Here is a 23285-nt window from a genome sequence, read left to right as displayed (position 1 = left end):
TCTGCCTCCTCGTCCGATCCTCTCTTCCTTCTCCTCCTTCTCTTCGCTCTTCCCGGCTAAGGTAGGGGCTGACGAGATCCGAACAGCGAGAGGACGCCCACGACCACCATGGCACGGTTGGTCGGCAACGTAAGGGAATCCGAAGGAAGAGAGAACAACACCGAGATCTCTGATCTTGTGTAAAGGGGTCTCCTTCTTCTGAAGTAGAGAGATCGAGTGTAGTACGAGAATAACGAAGTATGCCTGCCTGCTAAAACCCTAAAATTACAGGCATAAAGGGCTCTCCGTGCTTCATTTTCTCCTTCTCGGCCTCTTCGCTCGTTGGGTACACGGTCATCTTCAAAACCTATCGTTTCCTCTTTTCATTCTTCTTAATCGTCTGATTGCTAAAGGTTGAGGATGGGGCGGGGGAGGGTTGAGGTGAGGAGAATAGAGAACAAGATCAATAGGCAGGTGACCTTCTCCAAGAGGAAGGTCGGGCTACTGAAGAAGGCCTACGAGCACTCTGTTCTCTGCGACGTCGAACTCTCCCTCATCATCTTCTCCAGCCACGGCAAGCTCTTCGACTTCTCCACAGCCTCCAGGTTTTTGTAATTTAATTTCCACCCTCTAGGGTTTTTTTTTTAATTCAGTTTTCGATGCTTAATTCCACCCTGCTTCTTTCTGACATACATTTATACATTGTTTCAGAGGATGCGATGTGCTTATTTTAGATACTGGATTGGGAAGTGCAGAGAATCAAGCAAGGGTCAAGGAGTTGCTTCATGTGGAGGAATCAAAACTAGAGGAGGACGAGGGTAAGTGTTTTTACTCATAATATTATTTTAGTTTCTGTTCAGATCAGTTGGCACTCGATTCTGTGCTTTAGGAAATACCACTCCAGTAGTGAGATGGGTTCGAGATGATAAATATGATTGCATCCGATTAAAGCATTGCAAGGTGAGCTATATTCACTGTGTATCCCCCCTTCAGAGTATATATGTATCTGTATAGAAATTAATTTCAATATAGGCACATCAAATTACCTTAATTGTTTCTGGACATAGACTTAATCCTTTGGATTACTTTATTTTAATTGGTAGAGTATTTGCCACTACGTTTCTCTTATTCATTCTTTTGCTTTGCAGGTTGTGACAAAAATTGATTGGCATCGGAAAGGAGACTATTTAACTACTGTCATTCCTAGTGATATCCTAATTATGAATTTTAGTTGTACTTATTTTTAGTCATTCCTAGTGCCTATTTTATATCTCAGTTTTGTTTCTTTCTTTTTTCTAATACACACTGACAAATTGGAAATATATAAAAATCATGACATTATACCTAGTTACCTAGCCTTTGAGGCTAGAATCAGGATGAAACCTAAAGTGCCCTGAAAAGTTTAGCCATACCAAATTCTCTTTTGTGTACCATAAAAAGGAGTTCCAGAGGAAGCAATAAAAGATCGGTTAGGTGTTTTAGTTATCTAATGTTTGGAACATCACTGAACAAACAATCAGAATAAAAGACTGTATCAATCCCACTTTTAGAATATGCTGTTAGCAAGCAACTCCTATATTCCTTGGTCGATGTCTAGATATCATATGCAAGTTACACTATAGCCATTGGTTATGCACATTTATATTTTCTACGTTTTATAAACCTTGAAACTCCCTTGACTTATTTATTATAGGTGATTCAAGAGCAATCTTGATACAACAACTCTCCAAGAAACACACACAAAATCCTTTTAAGAAGTTACATGGTCTTCCAATAGCTGTAGTTTTTCATCCAACACGGTCGATATTCTTTATATCAACCAAGAATCATGTCCGTGTGTATGATCTTTTAAAGCAAAAGCTCGTTAAGAAGCTTGAGACTGGTCTTCGTGAAGTTTCTTCCATTGCAATTCATCCAGCAGGTAATTTTCTTGTAGTTTTTTTTCAACAAAACTTGAATTCATGTGTTCTTTTCTTCATACAATGTTATTAGGCTCTGTGTTTTATTACTTTTTATGGTATCTTACTAACTTCTCGCATCTCTTATATGATGAATTTCCAATTTTTGGACCCTTCTCTTTAGAAGTATCTAATCTTATTGTGTAAGATTTTTAACCTGCAAATCTACAGGACCCATCCCAAAGACATAACTAATGTCACCTTCCATCGCCTGTACCCTCTCTTTGCCTCAAGTTTCGAAGACTGCACTGCTTATGTGTTCCATGGGACGGTGTATTCGGATCTTAATCAGAATCCTCTCATCGTCCTATTGGAAATCCTGCGTGGCCACAACAGTTCTAATGACAGAGGTCAGTTGTGTTGCAAACTTTGTTATTTTCCTTGTTTTTCATTTACCGCGTCTAGATTAAGAAACTATGGCTTTCTAACTCAAATAAAAATTGCAATTCCTACCTATCTTAGACCTAGCATTAACTTATTAATTGAACAGGTGTTTTAGATTGTAAATTTCATCCAAGGCAGCCATGGCTATTCACAGCTGGAGCAGATTCTATCACAACTTGTCGCTTTGGCCGAGATGAATCTACCGCGGAAAGAGGGCGTCGGTGTAAGCAGAAGGCGGGCGAAAGGGTCGGCGTGGATGTACACGTTAAACATCCACTCGTGTCCGCGGAAGAACTGCTCCCAGAGAGCGGCGAATGAGAGGTCAGAATTGGTAAGGAACATGAACGCAATCTTGGGTGGCGAGGCCATTGGAGGCTTCTGGGCTTATGGTAACCTAGTAAGTATGCCAGTCGATAATGAATATTGCATCTTGTTAAAAGATTTTTTGAATTATGATTTGCCTCTTACACCTTTATATGTTTTCCAGATACCTCAAGGAGGAATACTAAATGCCCTTTATATATATCACAGCCATGATATCCCAAGAGGGCTTCTAGCAACAACATTCCTCTTGGTTGTGTTTAACTGCCTCAGCAGTTTTCAGATATACTCCATGCCTGTTTTTGACAGCTTTGAAGCAGGTTATACAAGCTGAACAAATCGACCCTGCTCGATTTGGGTTCGATCTGGCTTCCGAGTATTTTATGGCTTCATCTCGTTCTTCATTGGAGTAGCACTTCCTTTGCTGTCTAGTCTTGCTGGCATCTTGGGTGGCCTCACTCTCCTGGTCAGTGTATATGTTAATTTTTCTAATTTTTACTAAAATCTTTAATTTTGTTAGCTTCGGTTATCAGTGTATGAGCTTTTATCTATTATTGCCAATGAAGGACTAACACTCTAATCATGTACCCATATAATTTGCAGTTCCTTTCTCACTGTATGTACAAGTGTTGTGCATTTGCAAATTTAATGAGGCTAGTGTGTCTGCAAACTTGAACAAACGTTCTGATAATTTATAAGCTTTATATGTTTTTTTAGAAATACCTTAAGGTACTTCTTAATGAATTTTCCCATGTTGTCCAGGTACTTCTATAGATTCTTCCTTATGATATTTTTGTTTAGTAGTTCGTAAATTTTAAAATCTTGCTATACCTTGATTCATCAGAGCATGGGAATGAAATTTGAGGTTTACAATCTTCAACTACCTGTTATCAATATGGCCTCACTCAAAGTATTTTATTAAGATTTTTAAACTTACGCATCACCTTCAGATTTAAGTTAGTTACTTTATTTTCATTGTCTTTGAAGGACTACTGTTATTATATATTTTCCTAGTTTCTTGTCATGGTTATTCCTTATCCTCTATCCTTTATGTACTTTCTTTTGCTTTAGATGCTAGAACAAAAAGCAAACTAATGCTTTGATTGAGGTTACTAAAATTGATTTTCCTCATTATTATTCTTCTTCTCTGAACTTGGGATAAAAGCTACTGAGGTTCCTACACAATTGGGAGACTTTGCAAAACCAAAGTAACTAATTTATTAGGTTGAAATGATAGATAGATGAATATTATGGATACTGTTGTAAGAAGAATACTGTTGTAAGAAGAATATTTACAAAACCAATGTGTAAAATTCAACGTGTGTTGGAGCTAATATTTGTAAATATCTGAAGAGTTGAACTTCGCAATAAATTAGATGTGACGTGAATTGTGGTACTTGGTGCATCAAGTGGTGTATAAGTTATTTGACATATTACTGTTGAAGAGTCAAAGGATTTCTCAATTTCATTCTTAATTTAAACAAGACATTTTTTTTCACTGGCCTCTTAATTCAAGCTCTTTCTATGTTTCAGCAATTTGTGGGAATCATGGAGAGTAAGACGTGGATATGGAATGGGAAGTCCACAGGGAAGAACATTGAGGTTAGCAGTAATCAAATCATCTTTTTGATGGTTTATTACTGATTTTTACACAACTAATGTTTCAGTATAAACAATTCTCGAACTCAAAGATAGATATCTTCAATTACTGATTTTGATTGTTTATTACTGGTTTTTTATTGTTAATTTTTTGGATTATAAATAAAGAAGGCAACAACTCATTAGTACCAAACAAATTTTCAGCTCTTCTAGACTGAGCATATGTCTCTTCTTATGTTGGGAATCAATTTGTAAATGCCTATGATTTCTCTCAGAAAGGGAAGACCCTGGAGTTGGAGAAATTTGTAGAAAACTTGAACGAACAACTATCTTCTGTCCGCAGCGAGTCCAATGCTAAAGATGATCTTTTGGCAAAGCAAGCAAAAGTAGCTGAGGAAGCAATTTCAGGTTAGATTTTTTTTTTCCCTTTCATTTTCTTCCCAACACAGAAACTATGTTGTTTTAAGAACAAACCATGCATGATCTACTTGTTAGGATGGGAAAAAGCAGAAGCTCGAGCTCTGGCTTTACAGAAACAATTGGATGATGCCTTGCTTCAGAATAAAATGACAGAAGAAAGATTAGTCGAACAGGATACAGAATTACAAGAATTCAGGCAGTAACTAATTTATTAGTTGTAAATACTGTTGTAAGAAGAATACTGTTGTAAGAAGAATATTAGTTACTTTGCAAAATCAAAGTAACTAATTTATTAGTTTGTGTATTTTATGAATACTGTTGTAAGAAGAATATTTATGTAATTTGTGAATATTTGTGTATTTTATAGATATTGTTGAATGAAGAATATTTGTGTAATTTGTGAATATTTGTGTATTTTTTTGGTTACTGTTTCGGAAATCAAATTTGTACTGTTAAAAGATACTGATATTACATCGATTTTCCACCGCTGTAAAACCGGTGTTATTAACTAATATTACATCGGTCGTATACCGCTGTCAAAACTGGTGTTATTAACATATAATATTACATCAGTTTTACACCGTTGATGAAACGGTGTTGTTAAGTGATACTACACCGGTTAATAATCGATTCGAACACCGGTGTCGTTAAGTGATACTACACCGGTTTTAAACTGATGTCTAAAATGACAGACTTTTTACATTGCCTTCATAGACATCGGTCGAAAATGTAATAGACACCGGTGGAAAACCGATGTCTATGAGAGTTTTTGTTGTAGTGCGGCCACATCCTCTTCTATAGGGGCCAACCCTTTGCTTGGTGACCAAGCATGAAGGGGTCGCCCACAATAAATCAAAAAGGGAGGGTTATTTTGAATTTTTAAAATCTTCTCTTTGTAGAAAACTATAAGTTTTAAAAGAGAGATTTTAATTTTTAAAACTTTCCTTATTTGAATTAGGCCACATGTTTTAATAGAGAGTTTTAAAAGTTTTCTTTTTTAACCATCCTCATGGTTTAAGAAAAAAGGGAGATAAGTTTTAAAATTAAAATTTCCTATCATCATGTTAAAAAAGGAAATTTTATAAGAGAAGTTCTAAATTTTAAAACATGGTTTTAATTTTTAGAAATTTCCTTTTTTAACTCCTACTTTAGGAAAGAGAGCTTGTAAATTTTATAAGAGGATTACTTCTTGTAAAATTTTTTAAAAAATATATTTTGTTATTCCTCTTGATGAGGTAGCCGACCACCTTGCTTGGTGCCCAAGCAAGTGGCCGACCATCATAAATTAATTAAAAATCATCACAAAATTAAAATTGGTGATTGATTCAATTAAGAAGAAAGAAAAGGAAAAATAAAAAGAAAAAAGAAAAAACTCTTGGATGATTTTATTTTTTATAAAAAGTTTTTCCTTATTTGCCTTTGGAAAATAATATAAAAGAAGGGGGTGAGGGGGCTTCATGAGACAACAATTCTTATTCTCTTGCTTGGAGACCCTCTTGGTGTGGTCAGCCCTCTCCCTTCTCTTTTCCCTTTTGCTCTCTTCTCCTTGGTGGTGGTGGTGGCCGAATTTTAGAAGAAGAGGAAGAAGGTTTTGGGTGTTGTTCATCTTGGAGGATCGTCGTCCACACGACGTCCAAGGCGAGGCGAGGAATACGGCAGAAGATCTCGAGGTCATTAGCTTACAAAGAGAAGGTATAACTAGTAATTTTCTTCCGCATCATACTAGTTATTTTCTTTGTAAGAATTCTAAATACAAGAGGCAATTAGATATAGTTTATCGAATTTATTTTTCGAGTTTGTGTTTTCTTCTTTTTCGAATTTGTGATTCGATTGTTCTTTTTGGTTAACCTAGAGTTATTTAAGGAAATTAAATATTAGCTTTCCTTAAAAGGCTTTAACTAGGCGGTGGTGGTTGCTCCCATATCCAAGAATATCATGAGCCTCGCCATGTAGTCCTGGAAGTCAATTTTGGAAATTAATATTTAATGGAATTAATAACATAGGTGGATTTGAATCAATAGTGTTAAGTTCCGCTTGCGATTCAAATCTAAACCATTAAGAACAAATAAGTTAAATTTGGAATCAATGATGTTAAGTTCCGTCTGCGATTCCTAATTTAACTTCTAAAAAACACAATAGGTTATTTAAGGAAAGGTTCGACACTTGTACAAAAAAATTTTGTATAGTGAAATCGGTACATTTTCCTAGGATTAACCAACAGATAATATATGTAGACAACACATGGAGATTGCAGTGCGATTGTTCATGTGGGGAGATTGTGAAGAAGAGTCAAGTAGGTCAATGTTGACTGGATACTTGACTGGAAAATCCTGGTGAGTGAAGCCATGTGAAAGTCCTAACTGGAAGGTTAGGCAGACTGGAAAGTCCTAGCGAGTGAAGCTAGGCAGAAGAAAATCCTGGTGACTAAAGCCAGGTGAAAATCCTAGTGAGTGAAGCCAGGTGAAAGTCCTAGTGAGTGAAGCTAAGCAGTAAGGAAAGTCCTGGTGAGTGAAGCCAGGCAGAGGAGAAGTCCTAGTGAGTGAAGCTAGGCAGAAAGGAAGTCTGGGTAAGTGAAGCCAGGCACAGGAAATCCAGATGGGTCAAGGTTGACCAGACATCTGGTGGAAGTCCAAGTGGGTCATGGAGGACCAGACACTTGGCACGAGGAGAAAAGTCCAAGTGGGTCAAAGGGATTGACCAGACACTTGGTGAGGGAGTCCTGGCAAGTCAAGGGTGACCGGATGCTAGGCATGATGTACCAACAGGTCATGGTTGACCGGATGTTGGGTTAGGGGACTTTGGACTCAGTTTTGGGCCAAACCTTGAGCTGGATCGATCGGCCGATCGATTGGCTCATGCCCAATCGATCAGCCGATCGATTGGGAGAAGCCCGCGATCGCACAGAATGGCTTTGGATCGATCGACTGATCGATTCAGAGCCTCCAATCGATCGACCGATCGATTGGGAGTCATGATTCTGTGCGATAAGCCCTGGATCGATCGGTCGATCGATCCAAGCAATTTTAGAGAGCACAGAGGCACTCTGGATCGATCGACTGATCGATCCAAAGCCTCCCCAATCGATTGGGAGCAATCCAATAGATTGGGATCCGACCGTTGGCGTCGTATTTAGCGGTTGGCGAGCGATTCTCTCAGTAGAACTCCCACGGCTCCGATTCTTTCTCGACACAGATCTTCACAGCAGTTCTCCACAGCTCTCACGCCATATCTTGAAGGTTCTTGGAGGCTTGTGCTGGTGCACGTCCAAGTCAAGAGGCGAGGAAGAAACTAGGGTCAGGGTTTCTTGTGCATATCTCACTACAAGAAATTTTAGATTTAACCACACCTAATAGACAACAGTTTTTCGAGAAACTGTTGTCTTTTTGCCATTTAACAACGGTTTTATTGAAAACCGTTGTTGTTCACCATAATTTTTTTAAATGACAACGGTTTTTAAAAAACTGTTGTCTAATGTATGTTAAAGACAACGATTTTTAAAAAACTGTTGTCTAATGTATGTCAAAGACAACGGTTTTAAAAAACTGTTGTCTTTTAGCGTTGCTTACATGATAATATACAACAGTTTTATTAAACTGTTGTCTATTGAATGTTGTTGAATCCCAAAAAAATAATAGTTTTTTTTAACTTCACGAAAAAAAACTCACGAACAAAGAGATTTTTTGTTCGCGTGAGGCTAGGTCACCACTGCTGATTCCCCTTTCCCCTCCTTCCCAACCCGACGCTGATCCTCACCGCCTATCGACGTCACGATACTTCTTCTCCCCGCATACATAACCACCAGCCAAGAGTTACTCAACGTCGGCTGAAGCCTCATTGAGTCGTGCCTTGCTCCGATCAACGCCATAGCTGCCATCGCCGAGCCCTAACTCTTCCCCGACGCCGAAGCCACGAGGAAATCGATTGCGCTAGCACCAAGCGTCCACCGCCGGCTAAGACTCTTCTCCACTGATCACTGGAGTCCATCTGGAGATTTCTCTTCTCCTAGAGTCACCGACCCTGCATTGGTGGATCTCCGGTTAAGAGGGGTTTGAACCCTAGATCTAACCTCCTGCAGCGCCTCTCTACACATCGCAGCTTCGACGATCGAACCAGGTTTGCTCTAACCGATCTTTACTCTAGTGTTGGCATTGCCCTATGTAACGACCACCCTTCTTACTACTACTATACTCTAAGGTTGACCGTTACTCAACTACTAACTCTACTTAGCCGGTATGATTAAAGACCACATGGAAATCCTACCGAAAAATTTCGGCAAAGTCTCCTCTGTACCGGTGACCATAATCATTAATACATAACATACTATACATCAGCCACAGGCGGCTGGAACATTTATCAAACACCCACGCAGTTAAATAAGTATCAATCCACAAATATCTACTTATAAACTGAACTCATCCTACATGCAATCTAAACAGAATAATCTCAAATGACATGAACTTAAAATACAACTCAAATGTTTACAATAACTAAAATGCGGAAACTAAAAATAAGGAAAGAAGACTAAAGGAACTCCTTTCTAGTCCCAAGACTTCCATAGTCCTGGCATCACACATCATCTGCACCACCTTGTCACCTTCCTTTATCTGCAGTAAGAGGAAATGTAATCTATAAGCAAAATATTTAGTAAGCGCTATCTAACTCACAAAAACTCGATATGCATGTGAATATACTGAAAACTAAAACTGAATGCTCAAAGGGAAAACTACTCATGCTCATCTACTAGTAAAAGAACAAGACATGCTGAAATGCTAAACATGTAAAGCTACTCATGCTCAGAAAATAGCAAAGAACAGTAAGCTAATCTAAATAACATGCTAGCATAAAAGAAAACTTAACTTGTTGATTTTAAAACAAAGTGAAACTTAGTTCATCTGTTCTAAACCTATTCTTTAATTCACTTGTTTAAAGCTTATTCTTTAATACTTTATACTTATGTAAAACTTGCTTTACTTGTTCAAAAACTTATACTTATAATACTTCAAAATAGTAATCAACTTCTCTTGGGCCCAGCAACTGTACTTGCTTTTACTTTTGTAACGACCCGACCCATTTGGCGGCCCATTTGGTGACCCTCGGGTCGTCGACCGTCGGCCGTGCCGTTACTACTAGGTTATCTAAACCTAGGGACGACTATGGGAGCCCAACCCAAGGACAACTGAGAGTCCAGTACAGTGTCACTGATAAAAGTAAAATACTTGTTATCTTTTAATACTTCTAATATATAATGTCTCGGCATTTTAACGAGCACCTTGTGTGTCAAAATCCCTAAAGTCTTGACTTTGGGATCTACTTAAGGCCTTGGCCTTTTTTTTTCTTTTCTTTATCTTTCTTATACTTGTTAATACCTCTAATAAAAGAATGCTTCTTTAAAAACTGAAATGTTTAAACAAATTCTAACTTTGTAATGCATAAATAAAAATCTGCATACTATGCTAATCAAAATTCTGCATACTATTCTAATCAAGATTCTGCATTCTATGCTACATTATTTCTGCATACTATGCAAACATAAAATCTGCACTATAAGCTTAATTAAAATCTGCACTATAAGCCTACATAAAAATCTGCACTATAAGCTTAATTAAAATCTGTACTATAAGCTTAATTAAAAATCTGCACTATAAACGCTTAATTAAAATCTGCAATATAAGCTCTACATAAAAATCTGCATTATAAGCTTAATTAAAATCTACACTATAGGCTTAATTAAAAATCTGCACTATAAGCACTTAATTAAAATCTGTAATATAAGCTCTACATAAAAATCTGCATTATAAGCTTAATTAAAATCTGCACTATAGGCTTAATTAAAAATCTACACTATAAGCGCTTCTTATGCTTCGAATTCAAGAAGAACAAAGGTCCGAAACTACTCCTACTGCAGGTGAGAAGCACTTACCTTGATTCTTGGACTCACAACCGAACAAAAAGGGCTTCTAGGACCTTGGCCGACCGCCGGAGATGATGCCCTAACTCCCTTTCATTTTCTGCCCGAGCTCCGCCATCGTATGCAGAAGAGAAGGAGAGAATGGTTTAAGTCATGAGAAAACAGAGCATCAACTTATCCCTTTTTATAACTTAATATTTCTGTTAACTTCTTAAATAAATTCGCTACCTTTTCTAAACAGACAAATCAACTTATCCCTTTTATAATCCAATATTCTGCTAACTATCTTAAATAAATTCGCTACCTTTTCTAAACAGACAAATCCAACATCAACTTATCCCTTTTATAATATTCTGTTAACTATCTTAAATAAATTCGCTACCTTTTCTAAATAGACAAATCCAAGATCAACTTATCCCTTTTATAATCCAATATTCTGTTAATTATCTTAAATAAATTCGCAACCTTTTCTAAACAGAAAAATCCTTTTGCCCACCTGGTCAGCTGGGTTTTGACCGAGTCAAAGGTCGTGGGTTCAATTCTCGGATTGGACATTTTTTTGTCAAAACTTCCTTCGTTTAGTAAAAATATCAAACGACCTCCAAAAATTACATAAAAATACTCTAAAAATTTCTAAAATATTTCTAAAATTTTTAATAACTTTTAGAACTCCTAATGAGGAAAATTGGGTTGTTACACCCTATTCAGTCCCAGCTCACCGCCACAATAACCTCCCGAGCCCTTGATAATTAGCATTTTGATACATTATTTCTACCCTTAATTTTCATGTTTTAATCCTTTCATATGATTAATTGTTGATTTTTATCATGTTTATTAAGTTGGATTTATATTATGAGTTTTGTTATAATTCTTCCTATTTTTATGGATTTCTACTTATAATTGTGCACTTTTATTTTCTAGGGATTGAGCTCAAGTTGATCCAAATTGAACCTAAAGACTTGAGTCAATGAGAAGTCCAATCTGAAGAAATTTGAGCCATTGGATCAAATCTGAAGCAAATTAAATGAAAGATTCAGATCTGATTAATTCTAACCGTTCATCAAGATCTGGTTGATTTTGGCCAATCTGTGTAGATCTAGCGTGATCTGAGCCGCTCATCTTGATCTAGCCATCCGGACCATTCAATGGGTTTCAGTTGATCTCGACCGTTCACTCAAATTTGATCTCAGCCACTCCTTCGGATCTGGGTTGATCAGGACCGTCGGATCAGATTTGGGGGAATAAATCCACAAAGCAAGCATTTCTCATGGGGGGCATCGCATCTTCTCCCGTTCGGCTCCTTCTCACGCGACTGTCGTTTCTTCTCCTTCACCGACGGCCGGCGGCCACCTCCACTCAATCACCGCCGCCGGCCGGACACCATCTCCTTCCTTCTTCTATTCACACCGCAGCCAAGGAATTTTGCCTCTACCGCTCAGTCTTCTCTCTGTTCGCGACGTCCTCTGTGTTCGCGGCATTTCTTCCTCGCGCGGGCTAGGGTTCGCGATAGATTCAACAGGCGACTTCATTCCTCCAAGTTCTGAGTTCGAGCAGCAACATCTTCTCCAGATTTGGTCAGCACAGCAGACTTCAATTCCAGCACTACTTCCTTCATCCGGACCAGATTTGGCCAGTCACAGCTCCACCTTTTCTTCCACAGCAGTCTTCAAGTTCGATCAGCAATTCTTCAACAGATCTGGACAGCTTTTGTTTGTTGCAGTTTCTTCACTTGATTCGAATTGATAGTGATGTTTCTTTTAGTTGATTGTTTGATGCTTGTATTGGGTTGTTCTCCCTTGTTTTAGATTTGCACGTACTCATGTCATTTCGATTTATGCTCATAAGGTGTTCGACAAAATGTTTCTTCCAACAGTAGGTTTAAATTCGTGCACTTTATTTCACTTAATGTTTGCTTGTCTTATCTTTTACAATTGCTATAAGTTTTGTTCTTCATTTGAATGCAATTAGGCTAGGGTAGATTAGCTTTCTTTAATGCTCTAAGTTACATTCCATGCTTAGTTTCATTACATGCTTACTTTATGTTGTCTTTAATTTCCTTGCAATCATAGTTTAAGTTAGACTAGGTTTTCTTATTTGCATCGTCTTTCATTTACTACGTAGGTTCATTTAATACTTTTCTCTTTCATTCCTTAGTTTAGTTCCGTTAATGGTGAAATTGTAGCGTAGAGTGACAATGCACTATGAGATCACTATTAATGGATAGATAGGATGTCTTTCATTAATTAGGATTAGGTTTCATACTTGCATTGCTCTTTTGTTCCTTAGGTTTAATTTCTTACTTGTTTGTTATTTCATATCGTAGTTCAAAATTCAAAACCCAAACCTCCAGTTTCATATCAAAAATCCAAAAGTCATAACCAATCCTGAAGTTATCATCCTATCATTACATTCTTTGGGAGACGACTCGAGTCATCTCTATACTACTTTAGTGTAGAGGGGTTCGGTAACTTTAATTGTAATTTGATAAGCTCCCGTAGCACAACACTCGAGCTTATCATCCCTCCGAGAGAGATATCAGATATGGCTCGAGGGTAAGTTGTTTTTAGTGCTAGATTTGTGTGGACTTGATTGTATACATTGTTTGGGATGTTGAGTTTGGTTGTGTGATCATTTATTACAGATCCGTCCAGCCGAAAAACATATGCCGCCTTCTCAACCGCCAGTCGCAACTCCCCCACCGCGCCCTCACCGAAAAGCACCCTGACGCCTCCTCCACCGACGGTGAAGACGATCCCCTCCACTTCTCTGTGACTCTTCAACAGTCTTTATGCTGCCTATGCTAGAACTGATAACTTCCATTAAAATCAAATGATTTCTCCCTTTTGCTAGTTCTTCGCTTCTGACTGATTAATATCTTTCTAGTTCCTTTGCTTTTTGAATTTTGGTGTATATGCAAGATCCAATGATTTTAAATCACATTTTCAGATTTGACTTAATGTGTAGTATCCATCTCCATTCAGTCCCTTAGTAGATCAAGAATGTCATGCTATAGAATGTACCTCTTTTTTATTGGAGAAGATGATTCTGTTTCCATTTTGATATCAGGTTCATAAGCAGGGTGTTGCACTTGGAAGATCTGTTGACTTGACAAAGTTTGATGGTTATGACCAATTGATCGAGGAGTTAGATCAGCTATTTGAATTCAAAGGAGAATTGATGGCTCCAAATAAAAATTAGATGATTGTATTTACTGATAATGAGGATGATATGATGCTTGTTGGAGATGACCCTTGGCAGTAAGCATGCTTCTACATTCCTAATGTTCTTCTCTTATGTATATATATCTTCCATTTTCTATGTATAAAGTGGATATGTTGACAACTGGTGTTGTATAATTTTCTGCAGGGAATTTTGTGCTATGGTCCGTCAGATTTTTATATACCCAAAAGAGGAGGTCCAGAAGATGGATTCAAGTACCTTGAACCCAAAAAATGAAAAATGTCAAGGAAACAAAAGGCAGTCAATCTGCATCATCATCTAATTCAAAAAACTCATAGGCTTATCCTGCAATGTAAGTAGGAATCTCTTTTTGTTTAATATAAATTGCTGTGATAATCATTTTATCCTATCATTTCCCAGGTTGTTGAGATGTTTTATTTGAAAACTATGATAGGTTAGGTCCTTCTCCATTAATTCGACATTTGAAAGATAACTCCAACAGTTAATCCCCGAGTACTTCATACTCATATTACAGCTAGTCAAGTATTTATGCAACATGTTATCTGTCAATGAAAATTAAACTGCATCCTTTGCAAGAAAGACTGACAACTAGAAAAATAGTTCAATATCGCTACTAGTATTTCATGTTTGGAAATAGATTTAAGCGAGAAGTTTGCAGGCAGACGACATCTTTGCCATGTGCAATTCAATCTTTGTAGGATCTTGAAGCACAAACAAAGTGATTGTTTGTGCTTTATCTAAGTGATTGTTTGAACAGTTTTATAGCATGCATCTTGACAATTAATATAATTTTTAAGATCACTACCAAGGAAGAATGTTCAAAGGAAAGTAAAGGCTAAGGAGAAGATCACGTAATTAACTACACGGGTAGGTTTCCGTAAGAATTCAACTTTTTCTTGATCTATTCTTATGTAGTCCATGGTACACATTAAAGATTTCACTGTAGCTTATTTTCAGTATTCTAACATGTAAATTAATACACTTCTGTGGATCCTCCAAACAATCTAAGTTGTGATGGATTGATATCCCTTTATGTTCCAAACCTTTGTTTTTTTTTTAGAGCTTGTAATTTTCATTGCAAATAATCCATATGGTGTATGAATTACATTCAGTCCAGTATAAACTTAGCACTTTCGCTTCAGAGGCAATTTATGGGTTTTATTCTACAATCATGTTTACTAATTGATCAGATTGATTAAGAAGGGCGTTGGAGTAGCTTGGTAAATTTGTTTTGCTAGGTTATGATAAATTAGCATTCAGCAGAATAGATGTTTGGATTTCTTCTTCAAATCACATAGTAATATTTCTCGTCATTGGTGAAACAATCAATCCACTCTCATTATAACTTCCACAATAGAAAAATTTATGTTATTTGCCTACTACCAATGCAGTTTAACTGATTTTACATTGACTGAACAAGGTTGATTTTATTTAGGTATCAAACTCTCCCATTTGTTTTAGATATTACATGTCTTGTTTGTTAATTTCTCCAAACAGTTATTTCTCAATTTGTTAACAAGGAAACTCATGTTAGCATAGTCATGATCAGAGCCTAATTATAGTTTACAATTATCTGAGTGTTATTGATTAACTATTCTGTCCTTTCTTTTGGTTCTTTTTTTTTTTAAATTTGTGCACTCATTTAGATGGTTTATTATTCTTGTTGTGATGAATTCAGGTCTAGTGAAAATACTGAAGAAGTATGACAAGAGAACAGGAGCACTTATCAGACAGCCCTTCATCGAAAAGGTGCTGCAGTAGCCATTCTTTACAACTGATCTCCTATATATACAAACTCGTGAAGGAGTGTGTGGCTATGCTCGACCACCTCTTCCCGAGCAACAACCTGTCAATTTCAGCAGAATGCGACGGACAAAATGGAGTGCCAAAGCCGACACAATCAGGTGGGAGGGTTCCGGAGTTGGAGGAGATTAAATATATGCAGAGCTTATACATGAAGAGCACCGTAGAAGCGCTGCGGTCCTTGAAACATATTAGGAGCAAAAGTTCAACAGTCAAAATAGATTAGAAAATCTCGTGTTATATTGTTCTACCTTTGTTTTAATAGTGTTATCATTTTGTTGGTTGCTTATGAAATTTTGTTGGTTGCTTATGAAATTTCTTCAGAATGTTATAGATATCATTTTTGAATGTTAGAAAATTGTATATTAAATTTTATTTTGAAATTTAGTATTTTGAATGATTTTTAATATTGGAAAATTGTGTATTAATTTTTTTTATTTTTTATCTAAAAAAGACAACGGTTTTTCACCGTTGTCGTAGATAGTTTAAAACTGTTGTTGAAGACCCTGTTATTAAAGGTAGATGCTCAAAGACAACGGTGAAAAATGTTGTCTTTGAAGGAAAAGACAACGATTTTTCACCGTTGTAAAACTGTTGTCTTTGCCTTCAAAGACAACGGTTAAAAATTGTTGTCTTTTGGCACCCCTTTTAACAACACGGTCTTTAACAACAGTCCAAAAGGGGCTACGACAACGGTGAAAAACCGTTGTTGTTAGGCTTTTTTCTTGTAGTGTCTTGTAAGCTTTTGCTTGTATTGTATTTTCCTTCCCTTTCTTCTTGTATTGTGAGCTTGTAGAGCTTCTCCTCCTTCAGTAGTTACCGAAAAGGAGCGATTTTATAGTGGAGGGTGTGTGAGTGTGTGGATCCTTGGATTAGTCACCTCTTCTTGAGGTGGATACCAAGTAAATCCCTAGTGTTAGCGTTGTGTATTTGTTTCTTTGTATTTTACGCTGCATTTCATCACAAGAAGCAAGCAACAATGAGCACGAGATCGCGCTGAGCTATTCACCCCCCCCCTAGCTACATTTCGGTCCCAACACTTATAACTCGCATTGGGGCAAGAGTCTGGAAGCCCGACAAAGAGGTCATTGGTCCTGAGAGCATGCTCACTTATAACTCGCACTGGGGCGAGAGTCTGGAAGCCCTACCGAGAGGTGTTGGTCGTGAGAGCAAACTCACTTATAACTCACACTAGGACGAGAGTCTGGAAGCCCAATCGAGAGATCATTGGTCATGAGAGCAAGCTCACTTATAACTCGCACTAGGACGAGAGTCTGGAAGCTCGACCGAGAGGTCGTTGTTCATGAGAGCAAGCTCACTTATAACTCGCACTAGGGCGAGAGTCTGGAGGCATGAGAGCAAGCTCACTTATAATTTGCACTGTGGCAAGAGTCTGGAAACCCGACCAAGAGGTCGTTGGTCATGAGAGCAAGCTCACTTATAACTCGCACTGGGGCGAGAGTCTGGAAGCCCGATCGAGAGGTCGTTGGTCATGAGAGCAAGCTCACTTATAACTCGTACTGGGGCGAGAGTCTGGAGTCCCAACCGAGAGCCTAACCAGGAAGTGATCGGGGGGTCTGCCCAAGACTTGATCTAGAGACCTGACCAGGAATGGATCTGGAGGTCTGACCAGGACTTGATCTAGAGACCTGACCAGGAAGGGATCTGGGTGGTCTGACCATGACTTGATCTGGAGACCTTACCAGGAAGGGATCTGGATGTCTAACTAGGAAGGGATCTGGAGACCTGACTAGGAATGGATCTGGAGGTCTGACCAGGAATGGATCTGGAGGTCTGACCAAGAAGGGATTTGGAGACCTGACTAGGAATGGATCTGACCAGGACTTGATTTGGAGACCTAACCAGGAATGGATCTAGAGGTCTGACTAGGACTTGCTTTGGAGACTTGACCAGGAAGGGATTTGGATGTCTGACCATAACTTGATCTGGACACTTGACTAGGACGTGATCTGGAGACCCAACCAGGAAGGGATCTGGAGGTCGAACCAGGAAGGGATCTGGAGGTCTGACCATGACTTAATCTGGAGACCTGACCAGGAGTGGATCTGGTGGACTGGGAGTGGATCTGGCGAGCTGCATCTGTGACTTGAAGGGATTGTGCTCGAAGACTTAACTTAATGCTCTTGCGATCACAAAGGATAATACATAAGGTTTTAGTCAAATTTAAACCTTACTCTGATTTCAAGGAGGCATAAAGGCGCCAAATTTGGAGCGACACTTCCCGCCGCCTTCTTCTTTGTTTCCCGAGGCAGCCGCATGAAATTTTCAATCTCCGAGGCATGGTCTTCACAAGATAAGGCATTCCTGTCTGCATATCCCTCTCTATAATTTTCTTGTCACTTCCGTCATAAATGCTCATTCCTAGGGAGATGACACGTGTCCCATAAACTTAACTCGTCATAATATATGATGCACGCTTTTTGCATGCGACCCCAAATCGCTTCTGCTTCTCGATATGACGGCTGACGTGTGCTATGCCGTTTCAGTTGTTCGGCTCACTTCCCGATGCTTCCTAAGGATTTTGATTTTAAAATCCTAAAGGTTATCCACCATCATTCCTCATTGCTTCGACTTCCTTCAAGCTTTCTTTTCCTTCTTGCTTTCGCTTGATCGCCTCCTTCTTCATGCATTTCCTTTGTCCTCTGTAAGTACTCTTCCTTCTTCATCTCCCACTCCTTTTCATCCTGTAATGGCCGGTGAGATGGAGGTGTCATGGTATGCATATTCCCTTCCGACATGGATAATAGTGATCTTAAGGTAATTCGGCCGAGTCTAGAACTTTCTGAGGTCTACAAGCTCCGTCCTCTGGGGTCAGATGACTATCCTTCCTCCCCTCCCACCGATTTTGTGACCTTTTTTAAGGACCAGCTCCTTGGCGGTCTTCGCTTTCCTATCCATCCGTTATTCTCCTCTTTGAGCAGGTACTTTGGCATTTCATTGTCCCAATTCGCCCTCAACGCCTTCCGCGCCATGTTCGGAATGGTGATCCTTCATCGCCTATATCAAATACCCCTGCCCCCGTAACTTTTTCAACATTGTTGCACCCTCAAACGCTCGGAGCTGAGTGTTTTCATGGTGCATTCCAAGGTCGGGTACAAGTTTTTTGACAGGATGTCTTCTTCTAACAAAGGTTAGAAGTCTAGATTTTTTTATATCCAATTGCCTGAGCCAGCATCCTGGCCAGCTGAGTGGTACTATACTCTTCCCACTCCCTTTGAGCTACGCGACCACCAACATCAACGACCCTGCCACACAACTTCTGAAAAGTTGGAGGGCGTGCAACTGCGACTCCCCTTTCTGCAGCGAGAGAGCATGCTATACACTTTTGGGCGCAACCCCATCTGGACGCCTTTGGGTGCTCCTTTTGGTAAGATCCAATGCCCTCACTTCCTGGTTTTTGCTAACTGAGGTATTTTTCTTTTTTTTTTTTGCAAAAGAGGTCATGTTTTACGCCTACGCCCTTGATTCTTCCATGCTGCCCAGCGATATTTTAAAGAAACTAGGCCCAAAGATTTTAGAGGAACATGAGGTTCCTCATGCCCCGTAGACCAGCGCCTCAGCAGAGGCCTCCTCTTAACCATCCGGGGACCTCGAGACCCTTGGAACCAAATCACTCCCTATCGAAGCCACCATAGGTGAGAGGGCCCCCTCTCCTCCTCCAGAAAAGTGTCTGTGACTCTAGTGCAAAAGGAAACAAGTCATCCCATCAATCCAATCTTCTCCATCGAGGCCTCCTCTTTCTTCCAAGGCCAAGGTGAAAACCCCTGCCCGGGTAACCCCTTCTCCAGTAACAGAGGTTGCGACCTCTCCTGTCCTCATTTTAGTCCCGGAGAAAACCATCTCCCGAGCGGGAGACCAGCCCGGGGATTCCGCGACCTCGTCTCTTCCACTCCCCGCTCCTACTTCGGCACCTGCCTCTTCTTCGCGCCCAAAGGAGCACCTCAAGGGAAAATATGCCTTCACCTCTTCCTTCCAGCTGCCTTCTCTACAGGTGCAGGGCCCTATCCCATCGGCTAGTGCCTCTCCTCATTGTGGCCAAGTGGAATTTCATGGGGCCCTGGCCGAGTCATGGAAGACGGTTGGCGACCAAATTTTAGAAGGTCCCCCTCTGGAGCTAGCTGACCTGTTCTCTAATTGGCTAGTATCGGTGAGTTGTCTCTGCCTCTTTTTCAGATGCATAAGATAAGGCTAATCTTTCCCTACTCTTGGCAGGCTTGCGTCATGGGTTTGAGCATATCACAATACGTGGTCGGCCTACAACGAGAGAACAAGTCCCTGAGGGTTCGCCTTCGAGAGTTCGAATCTCCTACTGGCCACGTTTTTTATTTGACCACCTCCGATAACCCGATGCAATCCTATATATCTTCAAACTATCAGGGAAAAAGACCAAACTGTTCAGGACTTGGCCTAGGCAGAGCCAGAGAAAGTGCAGACCTTGCAAATAACCCTGAAGACGAGCGAGTCCAAGCTCAAGTCTGAAGGGCTGAGGCGCACCCAAATTTTGGCTGATCTGGAGGAGAAGGAAGCTGAGGTGGCTACCCTTTCTTCACGACAGAAGAAATTGCAGGAAGCACACACTGCTCTAATGAGAGATCTGGAGGCAAAAAAAGGCAGACCTGTCCGCTAGCACTGACCAAGAAGCTGCTCTTCAGAAACAATAAGAAGTAGCGAAGGCTACCCTCAAGTCTTTGTAGGAGGACCTTTCTAAGGCCAAGGATGAGGCCGCCACCACACACCAAGAGATGCCCCTAGTCCTAGCTGATGCAGACAAGGCCAAGGATGAGCTGAAGGATTATCAGGTCGGTGAGGCTGCCCGTCTAGAAGGATATAAGGGCACCTACCATGCTTCTGAAGTATTTGGAGCAAAGATAGGCAGTCTCATCGACCAGATGGTCTGCTACGGTGGTGTGGGGGCCCTACTATAGCTTTGTAAAAAAGGCTACCTCCGATCAGCCCCTTATGAAGATTTCTTGGACAGGGGTCGCCTTCTCCGGGAGCTTCCTAATGATGTCTTTCCTTCTTTCAACGACTAGTTTGCACTTCCTTTCTTCTTACTTTGATTTGAGCATTGTGAAGGACTTGTGCTTGGGCAAACTTTTTTTGTAATGTATCGTTGTATAGTTCATTTAGTGCTTTCTTTTATGGTCTATACTATTTCTCACTGGATATGCCCGTGTAATTTGTTAAGTGCTTATCCCTTCTACCGAGGTTTTGCTAACTTAACCTCTGTATAGGCGTTAAGGCACGCGACTGGTTGGGTTTTTGTTACCCGATCGGGCATCTAACCCGACCAATCCGTTTAATGTCTTGACCAAGATTATCGATTGGGTGACCCAATCAGTTGCTTTGTCTGACCAGTCTACTCCAGGGCTCTGACCTAGTTACGCATGATCGAGCTACCCGCCCGGTACTCGCTAGTTCGGAGTGAGAGCTACTGTAGCATCGCATATTCCCAAGGTCCAAACAAACCTCTATCCCCAGCATGTCTATCATCCTTGCTTTCTCCAACATTCTCCCGTGGCACAATTTTCTAGAATGATCCTACGGCTGACATTGTTTCTATATTTATGGCTGACGCCAGCTACTTTAAATACGAACTGCTTGATGGGCGCTAATGACGAGGTCCTTTATGCCCCCCTTAGAAGCTATAAATATCCTTCCCCCTCCGCTTTACTGAACTTTTTGTCTCAAGAGTAAGCCTTCCTCTTGTCTCCGATGTTGGTTGTGATCCCCTTGTGTTTTACATTTGCATCATCCCATGGACTCCCCTGTGCCTACCTACGCTCTCAGAGTTTCAATCTTTACTGCCGTGAATCTGGATGATCTTTGCTTCACCTATGAAATTCCCAAGGTCATGCATATCATCATACCTTCTGAGGTCCACCGGGTCTCTTCACCTCTGACAGGGTACGTACCCTTCTTCAAAGAACAGTTTGTTGCTGGCCTCCGCAGTCCCCTTCATCCTTTCTTTTCCCAAGTGAGTCGTTATTTTCACATTCCCCTTTGTCAACTTACCCCTAATTCCATAAGGATCTTGTCTGGGTTCGTCCTCCTCTGCGAAGTATGCGACATACCTTGGACTCCCCGCTTATTCCTCTGTTTCTTTACCCCGCGTCGGCATAGTAAGGGTCTTTTCTGTCTCTAGGCCCGCACTCGAACCACCTTTTTTGTTCCCCTCCCGTCCTCAGACTCAGAGTGGAAAGAAAAATATTTCTTCCTGAGCTTTCCCCAAGCCGTGGAGTGGCCTACTCAGCGGTGCTCAGCTCTTCCTCCAGCACCACATCTATGGAACTTTTAGACGGACTCAGACTTTACAGAAGCCTCCATACAACTAGGATGTTGGCGCTTAGACCTGCTCAGACTGCTAACAGAGGATGTACTATTTTTGTTCCGTTTGAGCCGCATCTCTTCAAAGCTGTTGCATTCCTTAGGTATGGCTTACCCTACCTCGACTGACCTTCATTTCCCTATTTTGATTTTGATGCTCTTCTCGTAGCCGACACTCTAGCCCAAGCATCCCCAATCAGGCCTCTTCCCCTGAGCGATTTGGAAATACAATGTCGAGGACACATAATACTAGATAGGAGGGGTCTATCGGACCTTGCTCCCCTTCCCCTAGGGGTAACCGCCTCAACTGCTCCTCAGTCGGCAACCCGAGCTACCCCGCACGTTTGCTTTGCTCCTGAGTCCTCAAGGCGCACTCCCCCCGTGCCTCCTGCTCATCGACCTCGAACTTCATCAGAGGATTTAGATGAGCAGCCGCTTTCACGACGGACTAGACGCCATCCTACGGGACCAGGCCTGGCCACCGAGCCCCGACTGCCCCTCCATCATCCCAACTAGCCTCTATGTCCATTCCAGATCCACAACCCCCGAGCGACCCTATTAGGTCGCCTTGAATCGGGGCTGAAGCTGAACGAGGGAAGGCTCCGACTATTAAAGAAGAAATTGACCCAGGGCGGCAATATAAATCCCGCGCCCCGACCATACCTTCTCCTCGACCGGCCACGCCCACTCAACCTATCCCTTCTGTTCCTCCTGGGCCTGCCCCTTCTTCGTCTGACCCTTTTGTTCAACCAGGGTATGCTTTTACCTTGACTGGTCCATCTCCTTAACCAAGATCTGCTTCCACCCAACCTGGCACGAGTGGGACTGCTCAAGACTCTTCCCGTCCTCGGTATCTCCGCTACCGCGCCACTTTGCCCACAGAGTGGGGATTGTGTTGCTCTTTCACTGCTCCTGCTCATAATATCATATTGTGGGGTTACTTAGCATCTCAATGGGAGCACACCATGCAGGCGATGGACACCCGCAATTTACCTGGCCTGGTGGACTTGGCCATTGAAACGGCCACTATGGTAAGCTCCCGCTCTCTGTTGCGGTTATGTTCCTCCTACTATGTCTTTCTGCTCTCACTTCAACCTGATTATGAACATATGTTTGCCTAGTCACTCCACTTAAACTAGACAATCCTGCACATATACCGGTTTAATAAGATCTTAAAAGACCGAGTTGCAGACCTAGAGTCTCAAATCTCTGACCCTGATGTAGTCGTGTTCAGACTTAGGGCGGAGGTGGTGACCTTGAAGAAAGCAAGCGTCTCCTGGGAGAAGACCTTGGAAGAGGCCCAGGCAGAGATTAGTCATCTCCGAGATGATAAGAGCAAGCTTGAAGCTCTCTTGCAAACATCT

General features: G+C 40.7%; 2 protein-coding genes and 1 long non-coding RNA gene across 3 annotated transcripts; all 3 read left to right on the top strand.

The window, feature by feature from the left end:
- Nucleotides 1-399: 399 nt before the first annotated feature.
- On the top strand, nt 400-868 carry LOC122043983 (MADS-box protein J2-like). The gene is made up of 3 exons (XM_042604536.1): nt 400-584; nt 691-797; nt 840-868. The coding sequence occupies exons 1-3, from the start codon at nt 400-402 to the stop codon at nt 866-868; spliced, it is 321 nt and encodes a 106-aa protein (XP_042460470.1).
- A 3350-nt stretch (nt 869-4218) lies between these two features.
- On the top strand, nt 4219-4803 carry LOC122040005. Its single transcript, XR_006128473.1, has 3 exons — nt 4219-4244; nt 4517-4649; nt 4737-4803. It is a non-coding gene; the product is annotated as an uncharacterized LOC122040005 (long non-coding RNA).
- Nucleotides 4804-11714: 6911 nt separating this feature from the next.
- Nucleotides 11715-15906, top strand: LOC122043982. Its single transcript, XM_042604535.1, has 6 exons — nt 11715-11718; nt 11825-12278; nt 12375-12441; nt 13636-13826; nt 13936-14101; nt 15449-15906. Exons 1-4 carry the CDS (start codon nt 11715-11717, stop codon nt 13765-13767), a joined length of 657 nt encoding a protein of 218 aa, XP_042460469.1. The 3' UTR covers nt 13768-13826; nt 13936-14101; nt 15449-15906.
- Nucleotides 15907-23285: the final 7379 nt, after the last annotated feature.

The sequence above is a fragment of the Zingiber officinale genome, chromosome 2A (assembly GCF_018446385.1).
Source record: "Zingiber officinale cultivar Zhangliang chromosome 2A, Zo_v1.1, whole genome shotgun sequence".
In the NCBI taxonomy this organism is placed as follows: domain Eukaryota; kingdom Viridiplantae; phylum Streptophyta; class Magnoliopsida; order Zingiberales; family Zingiberaceae; genus Zingiber; species Zingiber officinale.
The sequence above is the reverse complement of the archived record's forward strand: the minus strand, read 5'-3'. Positions and strand labels throughout refer to the sequence as shown.